This window comes from Tripterygium wilfordii, chromosome 23, assembly GCF_013401445.1.
Source record: "Tripterygium wilfordii isolate XIE 37 chromosome 23, ASM1340144v1, whole genome shotgun sequence".
Classification (NCBI taxonomy): Eukaryota; Viridiplantae; Streptophyta; class Magnoliopsida; order Celastrales; family Celastraceae; genus Tripterygium; species Tripterygium wilfordii.
In genome coordinates, this window is record NC_052254.1 from 4653904 (window position 1) to 4674644 (window position 20741).

Here is a 20741-nt window from a genome sequence, read left to right on the forward strand (position 1 = left end):
TTCAATCTCAATTGTGGTGTGTAACTCTTTGTGATGTGACATCTTTTTAATACACTGAACCATGTGTATTCTGTTAGGGCCTCTAATGACCTTTTCGATTATGAGAATGAGAGTAAAGGTGGAAGTGATCTTTAGTCAATTATGGACATAATGTCCTATTCACCTTCGGTTTATAAACAACAAAACAAAAAATGTAATATTTAATTAATTTATTATTGGATTAAAAAAAACTCAAAATTCTAATTATTTAGGTAAATTTAACTTAGAATTTTGAGCTATATAATGTACATGAATACAAATTGATTGATATAAACCACATAATTAAGTAAATGCCGCGCGAGCGCGGGGAAAGACCTAGTTTTGTTCAAATCCGAAACAATAAAAAATACATCGGGCCAACCCGATCAGTCTCGATTTACGTCGACTCTTCGGGTCGAACCGGGTAAGTGAGCCCGGTGTACACCCCTACCCATGATAAATACTTTACCGACCAGACCTTCCTTTTTAAGTTTCGCAGGCGATTCGGTAATCGGTGCATGGAACTGGTGGACCTCATGTGGGCCGGCCCGTTTGTCACTTCTAGCCCAATTGGAGAAACGAGTTCAAAATGGACAAAACCAAGAGAGCCCGCCCAAAGCCTAGCAAATTCGCATCAGGAAGCAAGGGAACCCCAAAATAAAAAGTTTTTGATGAAATAAAAGGTTAATTTCATCTCTGTTCCACGTGGAAAAGCTTTAACAAAGTCACTTCACTTCTTCCTCAACAGCACGCCACGTGGAATCAAACCTCCAAGCTACCTGACACCTCAAACCATCTCCCCTCACCTCAAACAGCCAAATTTCCATCAAATGCACCGCCCGTATATTACTCGAATTCCTCAAAATACCCTCCAATCTTTATCTCAATTACTCTCACCGTAACATGGCATTTTCGTAATTTTGTCATAATTGAGACCCATTTTTTGTCACCATTATCCTAACCCTGTCTCCAGAAACCTCAAGTGCATGCATGCATGTGGAAGTCTCTGTTTTTGATTTTCTAGTTTCTACCATGCCTAGATTACTCTCAAGCTTTCTAGAACTCTATAGAAGAAAACGCTTGTAAGGTTATAAAATCTTACGAACTGTAGTTAGATTTTTCATTGTCAAATGCTATTCTCAAGCTCCAACTCTCTGAAACTCACTGTTTTCTATTTCTGAAAGTTCTGCGTTTCAAGTTCTTGAAAATGGCGGCAAAACCAGAAAAGGCCATAGGCATCGACCTAGGCACAACTTACAGCTGCGTCGGTGTTTGGCTAAACGACGGCGTTGAGATCATACCGAACGACCAAGGTAACCGGACCACCCCGTCCTACGTGGCCTTCACTGACACCGAGCGTTTGATTGGCGATGCGGCAAAGAACCAGGTCGCGATGAATCCGGAGAATACCGTGTTTGATGCTAAGCGACTGATCGGGAGGCGGTTCTCGGATCCATCTGTCCAGAGTGACATGAAACTCTGGCCCTTCAAGGTGATTCCAGGCCCAGGCGATAAGCCCATGATCGTGGTCAGGTATAAGGGAGAGGAGAAGCGGTTCTCGGCTGAGGAGATATCTGCGATGATATTGACGAAGATGCGGGAGATCGCAGATGCGTTCTTGGGGCGAAGCACCAACAACGCCGTTGTCACTGTCCCTGCTTATTTCAACGACTCGCAGAGACAGGCCACGAAGGACGCCGGCGTGATTGCGGGGCTCAATGTTTTGCGAATCATCAACGAACCGACTGCGGCTGCGATTGCTTACGGGCTCGATAAAAAGGCGTCGAGAAAGGGCGAGCAGAACGTTCTCATCTTCGATCTCGGCGGTGGTACTTTCGATGTTTCTCTGTTGACGATCGAGGAAGGGATTTTCGAGGTTAAAGCAACAGCAGGTGATACGCATCTTGGAGGTGAAGATTTTGACAATCGTTTGGTGAATCATTTTGTGACAGAGTTCAGGAGGAAGCACAAGAAGGACATCAGCGGAAATGCGAGAGCCTTGAGAAGGTTAAGGACCGCGTGCGAGAGGGCGAAGAGGACACTGTCTTCAACTACACAGACTACAATTGAGATCGATTCTCTGTATGAAGGTATTGATTTCTATGCTACGATTACTCGTGCAAGATTCGAGGAATTGTGCATGGATTTGTTTAGGAAGTGTATGGAGCCGGTGGAGAAGTGTCTGATGGATGCAAAGATTGATAAAAGTCAGGTCGATGAGGTTGTTCTTGTCGGTGGCTCAACTAGAATTCCCAAAGTACAGCAACTCTTGCAGGATTTCTTCAACGGGAAAGAGCTCTGCAAGAGCATTAACCCCGACGAGGCTGTCGCGTATGGTGCTGCGGTTCAGGCCGCAATTCTTACTGGGGAAGGGGATGAGAAGGTGCAGGACTTGTTGTTGCTCGATGTCGCGCCACTTAGTCTTGGGCTTGAAACTGCTGGTGGTGTTATGACTATTTTGATCCCAAGAAACACAACAGTTCCAACCAAGAAGGAGCAGATCTTTTCGACCTATTCCGATAATCAGCCGGGCGTTTTGATTCAAGTGTATGAAGGAGAGCGAGCTCGAACAAGGGACAACAACCTCCTTGGGAAATTTGAGCTCACTGGTATCCCTCCAGCACCCAGAGGTGTGCCTCAAATCAATGTTGCTTTTGACATTGATGCGAATGGGATATTGAACGTTTCGGCTGAAGATAAGACTGCTGGTGTGAAGAACAAGATCACAATTACCAACGACAAGGGGAGGCTGAGCAAGGAAGATATAGAGAAGATGGTGAAGGATGCAGAGAAGTACAAGGCAGAGGATGAGGATGTGAAGAAGAAGGTGGAGGCGAAGAATGCATTGGAGAATTACGCGTATAATATGCGTAATACTGTGAGGGATGAGAAGTTTTCAGGGAAATTAGATCCGGCGGACAAGGAGAAGATTGAGAAGGCGGTGAAGGAGACTATAGAGTGGGTGGATAAGAACCAATTGGCTGAAGTAGATGAATTGGAGGACAAGCTGAAAGAGCTGGAGGGAATCTGTAATCCCATTATTGCTAAGATGTACCAGGGTGGCGGTGTAGGTGCTGCTGGCGGTGATATGCCCATGGGTGGTGACTACGATGGTGGTTCTACTGGAAGTGGTGGTGGCCAAGGCCCAAAGATTGAGGAGGTTGATTGAAGTTGAATCAAGAGGAAATAATGGGGTGGCTGCTGCTCTGTTTCTTGTGTGTCCTGTCTTTTGTTTGGTGTTCAGTTTGTATTTTGTAAAGCCTGCTTTTGCCTTTTGTTGTGTGTGTAAACTAGTAAACAAGTAAACTAGCAACTGTTGCTGTAGTGTCATGTAATAAAAGCCACGTATTTTAAACAAATGAACCTAATGGATGCAATTTTTGCTTATACTTCTCACGCAGTTTAGGATCTTGAATGTTGTATAGTATTCTAGGTTTTACAAACAGTATTAGAAAATGTTCTGTACATCTTCAGTATTAGAGGCGAGGTTTTCTTCATATAATTTCAGCATTCTAACGCAGAGAGAACAACGAACGAATCAAACCAACGTTTGATCGAAAGCAAAACACTGGAATCCATCAAAAATTTGAGAGTAAACTCATTAGGTTTTGATAAGTATGATAAAATGATAAATAATTCGGTTACAATCTAATATGAGTCAAAAAGTAAAATTATAAAATTATCCTTAAAAACAGAAAATGGTCAGTTTGAGGCTCGAAACAATGAAATTTGGCGAAACGAGGGCGGGGTCAAGGGCTAGCGGCTCCTGGTTTGGTTCAGAATGTCGTTTCGCTTTAGCCAATCAAATTTCATCGAAATCGCACGATGTTGTAAAATTTTTCAGTTGGACAAAACCACACTCAAAATTGATTACTACTAACTAGTACAAATAGTTAATAATTTCTACTAACTAGTACAAATGGTAATTAACTGAAACTTTCTGTTTTGCCAATTTCAACCCTGTATCACATTCTAACATATATGTTGCGTGTTTATTTTTCTGCGTTTCATGTTGCACACTGAATAACTTAAGCTAAGGGAAATATTTAATGAGTTGCTTTCCGGACACTGAAAGGAAGGCAACCCTAATCCGGTTGAAATCAGTAGAGAAGGTTTGATTTCTAGAATGTCGGAATCGCTATTGGTGAATGAAGATGAATATGCAAGGAAGCAATGTCTGAGCTGAAAAGGTGTTCCTTTCTCATATAGGAGAGGCTACACTATCCAGATGGAGAGTCTACAACTCACATACCTAACTGATTTTACTTGTATTTTAAGTACTTGCATCCCAAGCATGCTTTCCCATCACATGTATTTTTCTGTTCCAGTTCCCGAAAGCAACAGGTCTATACTACACCAAGTGTTACGGTTGGCAGATAGTATGCAATGTATGCTTCCCTTGTTGATTATTTTGAATTACTTGGGTGAGAGGTTCGAGTTTAAACCCATATCGGATGTCTAAAGGATAAATTTAGTTCGGATTTAGACTCATATCACATGTCTAACGGACAAATTTGTATATTATCATTCTCGGTTATCAAAAAAAACAGTATTATTTTTGGCGGACAAAACTGGCTTTTGCCTTCTTGAAAGTACGACATATTAGCCAATTAATATCACTGTTTGCTTATCCTCCAATCTAGCCTTTCCAAAACAATAGCCAAAAACCCAAACCCACCCAACTTTCTTCATTCCCAAAATTCCTAGAAGTACTAAAATAAAAAAAAAAAATTGATCCTAACAAAAACGGTAATGTTACATATCCCTAAGAAATACGTCCATAATCGTCCTAAACATATAATTAAACAACGTAATAACAAAACTCAATGTAATAACGAAATTCAATGTAATTAGATATCGTACTATTGTTATAGACGATTATGAAAGAAATTATTAGGGATGTATAATATTTTCCTAACAAAAATGAGTTGTTGTGTTGCTCTCAAAGTTGCTTTAACATAAAACAATTTGCAAATGGGTCATAAATTGTCCGAAAATTGGAGTTTGAACCCAAAAAATGTCATTCGATAGTTTGTATGCCAAAAGGGACCTTAGCGTATACTGATAATACACTATGCTCCTGTTTAGAGAAAATGACAGAAACATAAATATATGATCCCATACTGTACCAAGTTACATTACTTTTAATAATGCAGCCGCTAAACTATCACAAACATGAGTGCTTGGAATTATGCAAGTGCACTAATTAATTAACTTATAGCTTCACATACTATTCAATTAACAGACAAGTTTTCCTATTTACTTCTGTTCAATTGGCTTTCATTTCTATCTTGCTAGTTAAGATATATAAAAGGTATACATATACATACACATATATCAATTCATACATATGTATTCTAGTTTTAGACACAGAAATGGTCGTTGGAAGGAAAAAAAAAATCCAAGGTGGTCATGGTAGTTGAAAAATAGAGGAAGCTTAACTTCAAGGCAATGGAGACTCTGCAACCAACACAACATCACCTGACCTGGAAAGATTAGGTGATAGTGTTCAGAGACCCTACTCTTCCCATTCATAAAAACAACTCCCTGACTACAATAAGGTGCAAACTCCTCATCAATTCTATCTCAATATTCTCTCCTTTGCCCCGGCCACAATGGAAGCTAGTGCCGGACTAGTTGCAGGGTCTCACAACCGCAACGAGCTTGTTGTAATTCATAACCATGAAGAGGTACTGACTCAACATCTCTTACAACAAGAAACAGTGAAAATATATATATATGTATTAGACTAATATGCAAGTGTTCTTATTTTTGGGTGCAGCCTAAGGCTTTGAAGAACTTGGATGGTCAAGTTTGTGAGATATGCGGTGATGAGATTGGACTTACAGTGGATGGAGATCTCTTCGTCGCCTGCAACGAGTGTGGTTTTCCGGTGTGTAGACCTTGCTACGAGTATGAAAGGAGAGAAGGCACCCAACATTGCCCTCAGTGCAAGACTAGATACAAACGTCTCAAAGGTATCAAAAATTTTGGTGAAACAAGTGCCATTGCAGACATTTGCATGGTGGATTGACTCTACTGTTTTTCCTTCTCACTCAAATGTTGTGATCAGGGAGTCCAAGGGTGGAGGGAGATGACGAGGAAGAGGATGTTGATGATATTGAACATGAATTCAACATTGAAGATGAACAGCACAAGCAAAAGCATCTTGCAGAAGCATTGCTTTACGGGAAGATGAGCTACGGAAGAGGCCCTGAAGACGATGAAAATCCCCAATTCCCACCAGTTATTGCTGGTATTCGATCCATGCCGGTAAGGAACTGTGGGAGCTTGCTAATCCTGAAAAGTCAGAACACCTTGCCTTACTTCAATAATTGATCTTTCTTCACTGCAAGTAAACTAAGGTACTTTGCTTAATGCAGGTGAGTGGGGAATTTTCAGTAGCATCTCATGGCCATGGAGATCAGATGTTATCTTCTTCACTTCACAAACGAGTGCATCCATATCCTGTATCTGAACCAGGTATCAAACCATTTACAACACAAGAAAGATAAGCAGGGTTGGATAAAAAGAGAAGTAATTTAAAAGTCATTATTGGGATAAAAAGAAATCATAATTGCAGTTTACATAAGCAGAAAGCTCTTTATTTACATTTACATACCTCTCCACTTGTATTTTGTGATAAATCAGGGAGTGCAAGATGGGATGAAAAAAAAGAGGGACGGTGGAAAGAGAGGATGGATGACTGGAAGATGCAGCAAGGAAATCTTGGACCTGAACCAGATGATGCAAATGATGCTGACATGGCCATGTCTGTAACTTATACATTAATCCTTCTTACTTTATATACAATGACTTAGCTTGTATTTGACAGAATACATAAAACAATGCAGAATTGATGAGGCAAGGCAGCCGCTCTCGAGGAAAGTACCAATTGCATCTAGCAAGATTAACCCATACAGAATGGTGATTGTTGCTCGGCTTGTCATATTGGGCTTCTTCCTCCGCTATAGAATTTTGCACCCGGTGCATGATGCATTTGGGCTTTGGCTAACATCCATCATCTGTGAAATCTGGTTTGCATTTTCTTGGATACTCGATCAGTTCCCCAAATGGTTCCCAATTGACAGAGAAACCTATCTTGATCGCCTCTCTCTCAGGTAGGGTTTATAGTGGCTGAAATTACGGTGTCATCTTTATCGAAGAACAAGGAACTACCAAAGTTTAGCAGTTGCTGAAAAATTTTTAATGTAGGTATGAGAGGGATGGCGAACTGAATATGCTTGCTCCAGTGGATATCTTTGTTAGTACTGTGGATCCTATGAAGGAACCTCCTCTGGTTACAGCTAACACTGTTCTATCCATCTTGGCCATGGATTATCCAGTTGATAAAGTCTCATGTTACATATCTGATGATGGTGCTTCAATGCTCACCTTTGAATCGCTGTCCGAAGCAGCTGAGTTTGCTCGAAAATGGGTTCCATTCTGCAAAAAGTTCTGCATAGAGCCTCGAGCTCCTGAAATGTACTTCACTCTAAAGGTTGACTATCTCAAGGACAAAGTCCAGCCTACATTTGTCAAAGAACGTAGAGCAATGAAGGTTTGTACTGATTTATCATTGTTACATAAGGATTACATACATATATATACACTTTTTTTTTAAAAAAAATTGAGTTTGCATTGAATCTGACTTTTCGCAGAGAGAATATGAAGAATTCAAGGTGAGGATAAATGCACTTGTAGCAAAAGCACAGAAGGTACCTCCAGAGGGGTGGATCATGCAAGATGGAACACCATGGCCAGGAAACAACACCAAAGACCACCCTGGAATGATTCAAGTATTTCTCGGTCATAGTGGAGGCCTTGATGCAGAAGGAAATGAGCTCCCTCGCCTTGTTTATGTGTCTCGTGAGAAGAGGCCTGGTTTCCAGCATCACAAGAAAGCTGGCGCCATGAATGCCTTGGTAAAGTCCTCAAGTACTTACTTCACCTTGCGAGAGCCCATTGTTATATGATACCTTACATATTTATTTGTAAATTTCCAGGTTCGGGTCTCTGGGGTACTCACAAATGCTCCTTTCATGCTGAACTTGGACTGTGATCATTACATTAATAACAGCAAGGCTGTGCGAGAGGCCATGTGTTTCTTGATGGACCACCAAATTGGAAAGAAAGTTTGCTACGTCCAATTTCCTCAAAGATTCGATGGAATCGATAGAAATGATCGTTATGCCAATAGAAACACAGTCTTCTTTGATGTAAGTTGTTCCGATAAGAGGTTTTATTTATGTACTCATGTTTCTGCCGAGTTTGTCCAAAGAGAAGCTGAATATATGTTTCTTTCGACTGTCCCTGCAGATTAACATGAAAGGCCTGGATGGAATTCAGGGCCCTGTGTATGTGGGCACAGGATGTGTTTTCAGAAGACACGCTTTGTACGGCTATGAACCTCCAAAGGGTCCAAAGCGCCCAAAGATGGTAACCTGTGGCTGCTGCCCCTGCTTTGGTCGCCGCAGAAAGCATCAGAAGTATTCCAAGGATGGTGCAATTGGCGATGCTGCTAACCTACAAGGTTCACCAAACATCAAATTTTGATCACTGAATTGTCTTCTGATCTAATCTCATATTCTGATCCACATCTACACTTATCATCTGAGCAGGAATGGAGGACGACAAGGAGCTGTTGATGTCCGAGATGAATTTTGAGAAGAAATTTGGACAATCAGCAATTTTTGTGACTTCAACTCTAATGGAAGAAGGAGGTGTTCCCCCTTCATCAAGTCCAGCAGCCTTGCTTAAGGAAGCCATTCACGTCATCAGTTGTGGCTATGAGGACAAAACTGAATGGGGAATGGAGGTAATGTGACTATCCCCCAGATCCTACAGATCGATTAGACTTCATGATTCCCTGAACATGAAAGACATTATCAAACTTGTCAATTACACCTGAGAATGAACTATCTTGTGTATAATTAATGTTGAAATTGTATCAAATTTAGAGACATTATCACCTGAATACTTCCTTTTGTTTTTGGATGTGCAGCTGGGTTGGATTTATGGTTCAATTACAGAAGATATCCTGACAGGCTTCAAAATGCATTGCCGTGGGTGGAGGTCTATCTACTGTATGCCAAAGAGACCTGCATTCAAGGGTTCAGCTCCTATCAACCTGTCTGATAGGCTCAATCAAGTGCTTCGGTGGGCACTTGGCTCCGTTGAGATCTTCTTTAGTCGTCATAGCCCCCTCTGCTATGGTTACAAGGGAGGAAAACTCAAGTGGCTTGAGAGATTTGCGTATGTCAACACAACTGTTTATCCATTTACATCCTTGCCACTCCTTGCATACTGTATCCTCCCTGCCATCTGCTTGCTTACAGACAAATTCATCATGCCACAGGTAATTATATATCCTTATTCTCTCTAGCTGCACATAGAAAATAATGATTAGGATATAGTCAGAGAAGAAATAAAATAAACCTATTCCACTGTTCATTCAATCCATTTCATGAGAAGGCACATAGTATTTAGCAAGATTGTACTTACTAGTTACTACTAACTTAGAAGATGAAGCTGTTCCACACTTCTGTTAGTCCACTACCCTACAAGGCACAAAATATTAGAAAGATCATTCTTATCTCAAATTATACTCATACATGCAACCACAGAGGCTCATTCGGAATTTGTAGAGTTTGGAAAATCTTGTTCTCAGAATCTATTTGCCACATGGTAATAGCGCAATTTTCTGATCCACTGATCAAACCATTCTGCTGTGCAATTTCAGATAAGCACTTTTGCAAGTCTTTTCTTCATAGCTCTATTTCTCTCAATTATTGTAACCGGCATTCTTGAGCTGAGGTGGAGTGGAGTAAGCATTGAGGAATGGTGGAGAAATGAGCAATTCTGGGTCATCGGTGGAGTTTCAGCGCACCTTTTTGCTGTTGTGCAAGGTCTTCTGAAGGTTTTGGCTGGCGTGAATACTAACTTCACAGTCACATCAAAGGCAATGGATGATGACGATGAGTTTGGAGACCTCTATGCCTTTAAGTGGACAACCTTACTGATTCCTCCAACGACTGTACTAATCATCAACCTTGTTGGAGTCGTTGCTGGAGTATCAGATGCCATCAACAATGGGTACCAGTCATGGGGAACTCTATTTGGGAAGCTTTTCTTTGCCTTCTGGGTCATTGTCCATCTCTACCCATTCCTCAAAGGTTTAATGGGGCGGCAGAACAGGACACCAACTATTGTCGTTATATGGTCAGTTCTCCTGGCTTCAATCTTCTCATTGCTTTGGGTACGAATTGACCCTTTTGTGATGAAGAGCAAGGGACCTGACACCAAGCAATGTGGAATCAATTGCTGATTAATTGGTTTCCTATTAAAAAAATGTGCACATCCAGAAGACACATGTAACAAGTATTATCTCATTGATGTTCATTGTTCAATCCAACAAAATGGAGATGCACAAGAAAGAATAAAGTTAGTCGAAGCATTTTTTGTACTAGAATGAACATACCTAGTTTTGTACTTTAAATCAAGGTATGCAGTGGTGCTTATGGTATTTTTTTTTGTATTGCAAGGTTTTTGAAAAAGTACAATCCAATTGCAGCTTATCCCTTTTTTTGAATGGAAAAACAATAGCAGCTTTTCCTTTCAGATATCTGATTTTCTGATCCCGTTTCAAACCGTTCGCATCAACAAAACAATCCAAATAAGACATGCTAGAAAAGAGAAAAAAGAAGAAGAAAAGGAAGCAAACTAATGTTGACAGGCAAAAAAATAAAAATCTGAAATACATAAATGTTTATAGAGACAAAAAATACAGAAAAGAGCATAAACTAATAAGAGTTTACAAGGTCCAATGACAAACTTCAAAATTGTGGCAAGTTAAGGATCAAGAAAGATGTATTGTACCTCAAGCGTTTTCTTTCACAAGGACAGCGGTGATATATTCTCCTTGTCCTCATTGAAAATGCCACCCTTGGACATCATTAGTCAAAATGTTCAGCAATGAAATTCTATGTCTGTCCAAACCCTTCAATGACTACATCACGAGGAATGTAATTAAAATCTTACGAGCTATTAATCATTTCCAGCAGCAATAAATCCTAAATATCTCCAATTGCTGAGAACATGTAAATGAGAAGATAATTCCTCAAGTACAGAACATAACAAGCAATGCCAGCAAAAGACATGGGATGCGACTACTAACTTCCAGCAAGAATCTTAAGTAAATACAATTCATGAAAACAGTATCCATTTGGGTTGCACTGCGCCACCTTAATAAGAGTTCTTTTATATTTCGAAAAACATTTGAAATGTTCATCTCACACTAATGCTCAACCCATTTTGAGGATAAATTTTCACCAATAGCCACCGCAAGAACTAATGAAATGATGAAGTCTATTAGCATCCCTAACCACAATAATCATCTATGTAATCTTAGATAGAAACTCATTGCAGTATGACACCGTGTCTCTCTCAGGCATTCCATCGAACACCTCCCTAGCTGGCCTGACAAGTGAAAATTTTAAGTGGAAATCAACGAATGCAGAACAAACAAATAAATCCGATCCAAACCCATTTACTATTGCTTGCCCATGTACCAAAACAGCGATCTTCTCATACCCTAAACTCAACACAGCTGACACACAGTAAACGTGCAAGTTATCTTATTAGGTTTGAGATTAGTTCGTTGTCTCAGATAAGTAAAAAGCGAAATGGACGACGAATACAACCCATTCTCAGAGAAACCTTTAATGAGAACGTTGAAGAGGAAAAGCCTGGGACTTGGAACCGAAAGGAAGAGGCAGCGTGCTTGGCGCGTGGCATTGAAATCGAAGGGCTTGTGAATTGCTTAGTCGCGACGTCATGTTGGAAGCCGTGGAGGAGGAGTTAAGCGTGGTTCTTTCAGAAGCGTGAGAGAGAGGTGGTTCTGTTCAGAAGCCAAAGAAAGAGGTTACGGCTACAAGGTGCTGTGGTGGTGGTGCTTGCGAGTTGCTACGGCTTTGCTATCCTTTTGCTGTTTGTTTCGTTCAGGTTTGGTTTTTAAACGGCCCAAGTCACGCTTTTATATTCAATTTGAAACGGCGGGAATTCTTAGCAAATTACGAATTCTGTTTCTGTCGTTTCATTTTATTTTACTTTGTGGTAATTTCATACTGAAATTGATGAATTGTCATCGTGGCCATATTAGGCATAGAGACTCTGCATTTTGCAGTTGCATAAGGCCATAAGCTACTAAGCTTTGATTGTGTGAAGCAGCCACACCATGGCAAATATGACAGCTAATCAACCTCACATGTACAAAACTGACATCCATACGTACACACAGAAAAAAAGTCCTAAATTTCCTTTCCTTTCTCCTCTACATTCTGTGCTTCTACTTCCAATTTCAATATGCTTTGCTGCTGCTGCATTTTTCTTTCCAGTTGAATGCTGTAAAAATTACATCATAGAAAGACAAAGCAAATAAAAGTAGGAAAAGAAAAGGAATTAAAGAAGGAAAAAAAGGAGAAACAATTTACATTTACTTCGCCGAGAAGACCGGTCACTCATCTCCGCTTTCTAAGTGACAGACATGGTGAATTGTTACCTTAGCTTAGCAGCAGCTAGTTAGTGTCAAGCTTGTTTCGTCTGTATCAGATGAGTCCTAAGGCTGTACTCCTCTACCTGCTCAAAGCAATCAATGTAAAGTCCATGAATGCACGACAAAGAAACCGGTAACAGATAAAAAATTGTCTGTAACAAGAAAGACTGCATCTCAAAATGACAATTCTGATTTTGTTGAGTGAGCCCATAATTCGCAAAGTGCAAAAGGGACAATTTTACAGACCGATGAAGTTCCTTTGAGGCCATGTGGGCAGTGATGGCCTGCTTTTGGCCAGCCAATTTGAAAACAAGACACATTAGACTGCTCATATGTGTTTCAATTGATACATGACAAAGCCCCACCATGCACATGAGAAGAGAATAATGACTGCCATAGACAAACAGGGCATTAATTTGACCTCAACCACCTTAATATCTAAGAATGTTGGCACTGCATTGAACAACCAACTAAACTAGTTATTTCCTTCATGGACCCAATACAAACAAGAGACTGTAAAAACAAGACTGTTGTAGCAGAGGCACTCTCGGATTTATTACATAGAAAGTCATTGATTGGATCTTTCATGAGAGAGGGTCAAACAAGAAGCCAGAGCAGACAGACAAACCCAATGCCACAGAATAACAGACTTGTTCAATTAGGTTAAGATGCCGCATCAGCAACGATTTTTGGTGTTTGTGTTATGAAAGACGGAGAAAAAAAGGAGAGAGAGAACTGAATTCTGCTAAATTAAATGACTTGTCTAAGTCCATTCTAAGTAAAGGTCCTCAAAAAATCAATGCAGAATAAGGAACCAAATGAAAGAACTTTTCTTCTATGCTTTGCAACCAGTTATGAACAATTATTACCTGCTTGGCTGCAGTTGAAGCCAAAAGTGCTTCACACGCATCGAGCATGGCTTTCTCTTCTGCAGCTACAACAGCAAGTTCAGAGACAAGTGTTGATTCCCTCCACCTGCACACACAATGTATAAATAACAGAGTCAACACGACCATGCAATGTATCTACAAGTGCACATTAATATGATGAACATGACACCTTTACAAGGCAATAAAATGAAAATATTGCACAAGATGTCAAAGCATTGTGGTGTAACATGTATTCCAGGGAAAAAAATATAGACTTTTCATTAAATACTGGCTTGAGGCTTAAATTAAACGAAGCATGAAGAAAAGTTAAAATAACATTACGCATTATTCACTCACCACAATCAAATCAAAATTAAACAGAAACATAACCATACCCTTGAAAGTAATGAGCGAATTGAAGACCCCATAGTCTGCATGACATCAACAGCTGAGCAGAAGCAATCTTCAAAGATTCAATATCAGCCTGTAAAATTATAAATCTATAAATGAAGCCAAAACTTAGCTTTTCGAAATTAGGCCGAATAGACTTTACAACCGAGCATACCGTTGCTCCTCCAGTCACTGGAAGTCTTAGGGTGATTGCTTCCAAGTCATCCACAGCCCCAGATAAAGACTTAATATGCTCTCTTTCAAGCAAGCCCCAGTCATCAAGGTAGCTGATCTGATTGCACATCCACACTTAGATAATGACAGAAGTATTGCAACTAGAAATTCAAATTCAAATAACAGGACATAAATAGGATGTGTGACACTCTATCAAAATAGCAAGCTAAGCAATAATTCGAACTTTCAAGGGAACATGTTCCCATATCCATGTGAATATTTCCAGATTAAAACAAGAATTAAGAAAACATCAGTGGATCTGAACTATGTCAGCATCTTCCTTGCAAGAGATCTAGGTCCCAGGATGCTCTTAACAACAATTCATATTTTTGAAATCAACAAGACAATTTTCGACCATCCAAAAGTAACTAAATTAAGCCACAACCTGATTTTGTAGACCAAAATCTTCCATGTCTCCAATGCTTAAATAATGACCAAAAGAGAATTGCTTTCACCACGTGTCCAGATCATAAAACGGCATGAAGGAACTTCACATATATAAATTCATTGCCCTTTTCAAAGAAGTTAAAATCCTAAACAAAATCTTTGCATCGATGCCACTTGTAAATAAAACCCTTTAAAAAGAATAAGCCTATGGATTTGCATTTTAGACATGATGCAAGCATTGTATGTGTTCTCACTTTTACTAAATAAGAAAGAAGTTCAAAGATAGCAAAACGCATCCCTCCTTCTAAAGAGTCCATAAATGGCCTCATTATGACAGCGAATTTGCAATTATTCTTACAGTAACATGATAGCATTATTATAGTGGGCCAGAGAAATCGTGTATGTAATTTAGCTCAATCAAATGCAATCCCTGTCAAAATTATTTGCCAATCGTTCTTACTTCCTCAAACCCATGATCTATGCTCCTATGGATCCAGTTCTTACACCGACTTCAACCTGATTCAGTTTCTCCTTCCTTATGGATGCTGCACATTTACACATACCATAACCACTTTTTCCTGTGTTCTAAAATGGTTTCTCCCTCTCTAGAATGATTAGCTATCACTTCACTATGTCATCAATAACAAACACACAATGTATACTAGAGCTTCTTTCTTCATCCCTTTTTTTTTTTTCGGATTCTTCACACGATTAAACAACTTACCTTAAATATTGCAGTATTCATCTGAGACGTGACATATAATTTTATAATTACGTTACAGGAAAATTTACCTCTAAATAATTGACTTTCAGGCTCCGACATGCTCATGCAGGTTAATATGTCTAGCTAGACTCTGGCTGGCAAGCAAGGATACGTGCAAAATAAGGTGAACTTTTATTTTCTTTTTTCTGTTTGAGCAATAAATCAGATAAAGTTTCAACAAAGCAAGCTTCTCCCAATGAGAACCTAAAGAGCCTCCCACCATACTCGATATAATTGTGTAGATAAATAGGGAATCTGCACCTATAACTAATTCTGCAACAGACTTATTCTGTTTTCAGGGAAAACAACATAATTTCTTCAAAAAGGAAATCAGAAGAAGGAAAAAAAACTCCGTAAGACCTGTGGGAGGTGAAGGTCGCAGAAGCAAATCCATAACACCAAATAACTCACGGGCGCAATTAATCAAATATAAAACAACAAAACGTTGACTAAGAAGAAGTATTACTTGATCATTCAAAACCGAATTCAACTTAAGCCCTAGCTTCAGCTCTTGGAGGTTGATTCTTTTCCTGATTATTGAATCCCATAGAGTTAGAGTAGTGTTCCAAACGTTGTACAGAGTTTCCTGCAAAATAAGAAATACCATAAGAAAAATTCAAATGGGTTTAAAATCAAACAGAGAAATCCTTCTTTTGATAGAAGTTCTATCTCAATACCTTTCCTAACAGCGAAGTGCAAAGTAGGAGGTTTACATATAGGTAAAAAGATAAACAACTCTGAGCACAAACTCCCACAGTGGGCAGGGTCAAGACGGACAGAATGTATGCAGACCTTAGCCCCACATAATATGTGAAGAGGTTGTTTTCATGAATTGAACCTCTGACCTTTAGGTTACACCTTCGCAACTCTGCCGCTAGGTCACATGTTCGCCTGTTAGGTTTACATATATGATATTAAAATTCTTCGGAATGGAACCGAAATTCAAGTTGATGAAATAAGAAAAACCTAATTGATGAAGAATCAGTAGGATGAGTATCAGTATTTTTGAAAAACGCTTATCGTATGCTATCTTCTTCACCAGTACTTCCTATTTTTTCAAAACCACCATATGAAACAAACCCACCACATCACATAAATAAAGCCAATGGATGCAGCTTGCAAGCAATTGTAACATCCCAAATTTTTTGGCATTGTTGCGAAAATACACTGTATGTTCATTTAGGTAGAAGATGCTAACAACAAAGACACCACATGTAGTAAAATACTAGGTAAACAGATTTATCCTTAACAAATTAGATGGCCCACTTCTGAAAAAGGTTTTCTATAATCCTACCTCTACATTAATCTTCTGAACGTAAAGAACTGCCTCTGTTCGAGCATTAGCAAACCTCCATTGCAAATATCTATTGTACATCAGCCGTAGATGATGGGCATCTTCTATGTAGCTCGCACACTTTTTTCCTTTCTTCAAATCTGCTATGAAACTGAGCACAGCAGTTGAATTTGGGGCCTTACCAGAAGAACTAGATGGTCTTATCCGAGATGGACTAACTCCTCTAGATGGAGGATCTGTGTTACGTGCACGTCCCACATCGCCCAGATGTGGGAGTGAAGTGCAGAATATAAGGGGGAAGTATGGGCCTCCCCTTGCAACCAAGGTTTTCTTGGGTTCAGGGCAATGGGCTTAGGGCTCCCTGGGCTCCGGAAGGCCTTGGCTACAGCCGGCCCATTAGGTGGGTGTCGGTTGGGCTTTGGTTGTAAGGAGATCCTTATCATTTGGTATCGAAGCCACCCAGCTGGGCGGCTGTGGGTTATGCATTGTGCTCCTCTGTCCCGGTATGGGCCGGGCGGGGCTGCGTTCACGGAAGGGGCGCGTTCACGGAAGGGGCGACCTGTCTTAGGGACAGCGTGGGCCAACGTGGGCGTTGGCCTTGTAAGAGCGGGGGTATGTTACGTGCATAAATCCCACATCGTCCAGATGTGGGAGTGAAGTGCAGAATATAAGGGGGAGGTATGGGCCTCCCCTTGCAACCAGAGTTTTCAGGGCATTGGGCTTGGGCTTAGGGCCTGGGCTCCCTGGAGACTCTGGCCACAGCCGGTCCATGTGTGCCTGCGGGCCGTGGATGTCGGTTGGGCTTTGGTTGTAAGGAGATCCTTATCATTTGGTATCGGAGCAATGATAAGGATCTCCTTACAACCAAAGCCCAACCGACACCCACCTAATGGGCCGGCTGTAGCCAAGGCCTTCCGGAGCCCAGGGAGCCCTAAGCCCATTGCCCTGAACCCAAGAAAACCTTGGTTGCAAGGGGAGGCCCATACTTCCCCCTTATATTCTGCACTTCACTCCCACATCTGGGCGATGTGGGACGTGCACGTAACATACCACCGCTCTTACAAGGCCAACGCCCACGTTGGCCCACGCTGTCCCTAAGACAGGTCGCCCCTTCCGTGAACGCAGCCCCGCCCGGCCCATACCAGGACAGAGGAGCACGTACACATCCCACAGCCGCCCAGCTGGGTGGCTCCGATACCAAATGATAAGGATCTCCTTACAACCAAAGCCCAACCGACACCCACCTAATGGGCCGGCTGTAGCCAAGGCCTTCCGGAGCCCAGGGAGCCCTAAGCCCATTGCCCTGAACCCAAGAAAACCTTGGTTGCAAGGGGAGGCCCATACTTCCCCCTTATATTCTGCACTTCACTCCCACATCTGGGCGATGTGGGACGTGCACGTAACAATCTGATGGTCTTGCCCTAGATGGACTAACACCTTTCACAACAGAGGATGAAACTCCGGATGTCCTACTTGGGGATACAGGTCGAGACCGTGTAGTAGGCAATGACTGAGATTTCGCAGCAGGGGTAGCTAATATTGTTCTATCTGACAAACTAGGAGAAACAAACTTGTGAAGTCCAGATAACCGCAATGAACTGTCATCAATTGATTTCGCCTGAGACCCTACTCTACCAATATCATGAAGCGATAATAACCTCGCACCAGCATCACTGACAGATTTTTTTAATGGGTTCCCCAAACTGTCAGTTGTGGGGGTTCGCCTCAATGAAGACAACCCAATTCCCAGGCCGGGGATGGCTGAATTTCCAACTGATTTTTCGGTAAAATCAACACTTTTATTCAAAAAACTAGAGGATACCTTACCACCTATTCTACTCGGCCATCGTTGCTGATCTATCAATCGAGAATGTAATCCATAAACTGGTTTGGCATTCTCAGACTGATCATGTGAATTTCTCCCTTTAAGAGGACTCCTCTTTCTCTCTGGAGTAGGCTTGCGTGCCCGGGAAGGTGTTTCAGCCTGCTTATGCCCTACATTTGAAGATGACCTCAAAGTGCGATCTGAGGAAGCACTGTTAACTGATTTTTCCTTCTTGCTGACAGGAATAGAAATGCAATCAGATTGGAAGGAAAAACTAAGACTTTGCATTGTGGAGGGCCATAAGCTCTCAGGTAACCGGCCATCGCCAATTGACATCCTTCGTGATGACAATTGGGAATCTACAGATGAATCACGAATTGGTGTCGACGGCCTCTGCGGTGAGGGTGGTGTGGAGGGCCGCTTCCTTTCGGCTGATACGGCTCTCTTTGGCACCAATCGGGGATTTGAAGGCACTATTGTTGTGAGGTTAGGAGAGGGGCTACGCCTGCTATTTGAAGCGGTTGAAGGAGAAGGAGATTTGTACCTGGAACTAACTTCCCTCGTTCGAGGGCGCCGCGTAGTGACTGCATTGTTCCTTTCAGTTGGAGACAAGGGAGGTCTTGGGGTGTCCACTGCTGCGTGCTTCTCTGGTTCACATACATCCATTCAAACTATCGAACTCAGGCCACATTGATGGATTTTTTCACATCCATAAAGCAACATTTGACAGCCTTGACTCTCATGTATCCCACATTCAAAGAACAAAACCAGTCGTTCAAAAAGAAGATCCTTTTCTCTGCAATACATCTGCCACAGATGCGCAACAACCACAAAGTAGATTACCACGGCAGCACAAAAAAGGTAAAATATACACCCATGAAAAAAAATAAAAAGAAAACCGAAAAAAAACACATCTTTACAGAGACCCAGATCTGATTTGAGAATGAATTTGAGAATTACAACGAGTAAACGCAAATGGGAGTCGAAATTTCATCAAGGGAAAGCCCAACTCCAAGAAGATCAGGGGGCGACAACCAGGTCTAGGGGTGATAAAAACACCATATGGGACAAGATGGGTCACAGGCAATTCCGGAGACTGCCACAACGTGTATTAACGGTCATTAGTGAAGGTTGTGATTTTGGTTGCAAAAACAGAGTGGGGGGTCCCCTACGAGGGGGAGACTAGAGAGTGGACTGGGAGGGAGGAGGAGCGTAGGATAAGATAGTACATGTTAAAAAAGGGTGCATAGGATACGGACATGGAAGATGGAAACTGGGTTGCCTTTAATTTTATGGCCATTCACCCTTATGTCCATTCTCACGAGAGTGCCATGGTCGGCTGGTACAATTGGGGTTCAATCATAACACTGCTCCGCTCTGTCCCGTTCCATCTCTCCCTCTTCTACCTTTTGCAGGGAATTCAATGAACACGATGCCCTAAAACACTCGATAAAATAATAATTTATTGTTATCTCAATTCTCAAATGTCAACTTGAGTCCCACTAGTGATTAATGAAAATGCAGAAAGTTGATCTCATGTGCTTACCTCTGTTTTCTCTGTTGTCACCTAGTGAATTCAACAAGGGGATAATGGAACAGACATGGAAGACCATGTGCAACGGAGATCATTGTCCATCCCTATAAACACATAATTAAATCAATCAATACGTTGATTAAAGTACGACACTTTGCATTAAAAAAGAGTGATTCCCAGATAGGTAGACATTAATGAATTTTTTTTGTTTGTTTGGGAGGGCATTTTTTATTGGGAACAAAAATCAGTAACTCCTAGAGAGATTATTATATGAAATGAATTTTTCACAATAAAAATGAAGAAAGGTTTTAATGAAGAATCCAAAACACTACTTGATGTCTGTGTTTGACAGTTTGACACGGATGAAGATGGGGCTTAATCAGCAATCGCCGGTGATCGGATGGAAGAAGACGCCGGGATCAAGTGATACTGGTCGTGATTAGAAAGAGAGGGAGATCTATATGGATAGAATTTTAGTAAGAGATCAAAAAAGAAATTAAAGAGTTCAAAGGGATGTTGAGGTAAAGAGGCGGTTTTTCAGTAGACAAAAAGACAAATGAGGAGGTCGTTATTTTGGCGCCACCTACTTCAAGAAGCCCCCATGTGATTACTTTTGCTTTTCTACCTTTTATTGCTAAATTCCATCTTAATGACTAATCTGTTCCCGTCTCCCATCCTTCTATTCCTTTATTTTTATTTTGCAATAATTTTTTATTTTATTTTATTTTTTCCATATTTCATATTTATGTGGGTGTATATAGGTTTGGCGATTATAACTCTAATTAGTGCTATTAAAATGTGTGGTTAGTAGTATGATTTGGCAAGTATTTATAATTACTTAAAATAAGTTTGAAGTATGGATGTCAACGGGATG

General features: G+C 40.9%; 3 protein-coding genes and 1 long non-coding RNA gene across 7 annotated transcripts; 2 read left to right on the forward strand and 2 right to left on the reverse strand.

The window, feature by feature from the left end:
- The first annotated feature begins 1125 nt into the window (after positions 1 to 1125).
- LOC119992986 (heat shock 70 kDa protein-like) lies at positions 1126 to 3388 on the forward strand. The gene has a single exon (XM_038839848.1). It carries the CDS (start codon positions 1226 to 1228, stop codon positions 3185 to 3187), a length of 1962 nt encoding a protein of 653 aa, XP_038695776.1. The 5' UTR covers positions 1126 to 1225; the 3' UTR covers positions 3188 to 3388.
- Positions 3389 to 5324: 1936 nt separating this feature from the next.
- Positions 5325 to 5995, reverse strand: LOC119992987. Its single transcript, XR_005466468.1, has 2 exons — positions 5866 to 5995; positions 5325 to 5723 (listed from the first exon to the last, which is right to left on the reverse strand). It is a non-coding gene; the product is annotated as an uncharacterized LOC119992987 (long non-coding RNA).
- On the forward strand, positions 5579 to 10345 carry LOC119992985 (cellulose synthase A catalytic subunit 7 [UDP-forming]). Its single transcript, XM_038839846.1, has 13 exons — positions 5579 to 5708; positions 5801 to 5996; positions 6092 to 6291; positions 6402 to 6501; positions 6670 to 6790; positions 6873 to 7139; positions 7234 to 7579; positions 7680 to 7943; positions 8025 to 8237; positions 8338 to 8551; positions 8640 to 8836; positions 9023 to 9376; positions 9761 to 10345. Exons 1-13 carry the CDS (start codon positions 5634 to 5636, stop codon positions 10343 to 10345), a joined length of 3132 nt encoding a protein of 1043 aa, XP_038695774.1. The 5' UTR covers positions 5579 to 5633.
- Positions 10346 to 12584: 2239 nt separating this feature from the next.
- Positions 12585 to 19737, reverse strand: LOC119993508 (AUGMIN subunit 8-like). 4 transcript variants are annotated; one of them, XM_038840667.1, is made up of 7 exons: positions 17916 to 19735; positions 16509 to 16744; positions 15681 to 15800; positions 14006 to 14122; positions 13836 to 13924; positions 13441 to 13546; positions 12585 to 12654 (listed from the first exon to the last, which is right to left on the reverse strand). In XM_038840667.1, exons 1-7 carry the CDS (start codon positions 18997 to 18999, stop codon positions 12604 to 12606), a joined length of 1803 nt encoding a protein of 600 aa, XP_038696595.1. In that variant the 5' UTR covers positions 19000 to 19735; the 3' UTR covers positions 12585 to 12603. The 4 variants fall into 4 exon arrangements, 2 of the variants coding, with proteins under 2 accessions (XP_038696595.1, XP_038696596.1); XR_005466539.1 differs by lacking the exons at positions 12585 to 12654; positions 13441 to 13546 and adding exons at positions 13580 to 13596; positions 14450 to 14625 and having other exon boundaries at positions 14006 to 14117; positions 17916 to 19737; XR_005466540.1 differs by lacking the exons at positions 12585 to 12654; positions 13441 to 13546 and adding an exon at positions 13580 to 13596 and having other exon boundaries at positions 14006 to 14117; positions 17916 to 19737.
- Between the last annotated feature and the right edge of the window lie 1004 nt (positions 19738 to 20741).

Coding starts and splice junctions, on each gene's coding strand:
- LOC119992986 (XM_038839848.1), top strand. CDS start 1,226: ATGGCGGCAAAACCAGAAAAGGCCATAGGCATCGACCTAGGCACAACT.
- LOC119992985 (XM_038839846.1), top strand. CDS start 5,634: ATGGAAGCTAGTGCCGGACTAGTTGCAGGGTCTCACAACCGCAACGAG. Junction 6,292..6,401: donor CTGGTATTCGATCCATGCCG/GTAAGGAACTGT, acceptor TGCTTAATGCAG/GTGAGTGGGGAATTTTCAGT. Junction 9,377..9,760: donor ACAAATTCATCATGCCACAG/GTAATTATATAT, acceptor GTGCAATTTCAG/ATAAGCACTTTTGCAAGTCT.
- LOC119993508 (XM_038840667.1), bottom strand. CDS start 18,999: ATGGATGTATGTGAACCAGAGAAGCACGCAGCAGTGGACACCCCAAGA. Junction 13,925..14,005: donor CAGTGACTGGAGGAGCAACG/GTATGCTCGGTT, acceptor ATAATTTTACAG/GCTGATATTGAATCTTTGAA. Junction 12,655..13,440: donor CTTCAACTGCAGCCAAGCAG/GTAATAATTGTT, acceptor TGCTTTGAGCAG/GTAGAGGAGTACAGCCTTAG.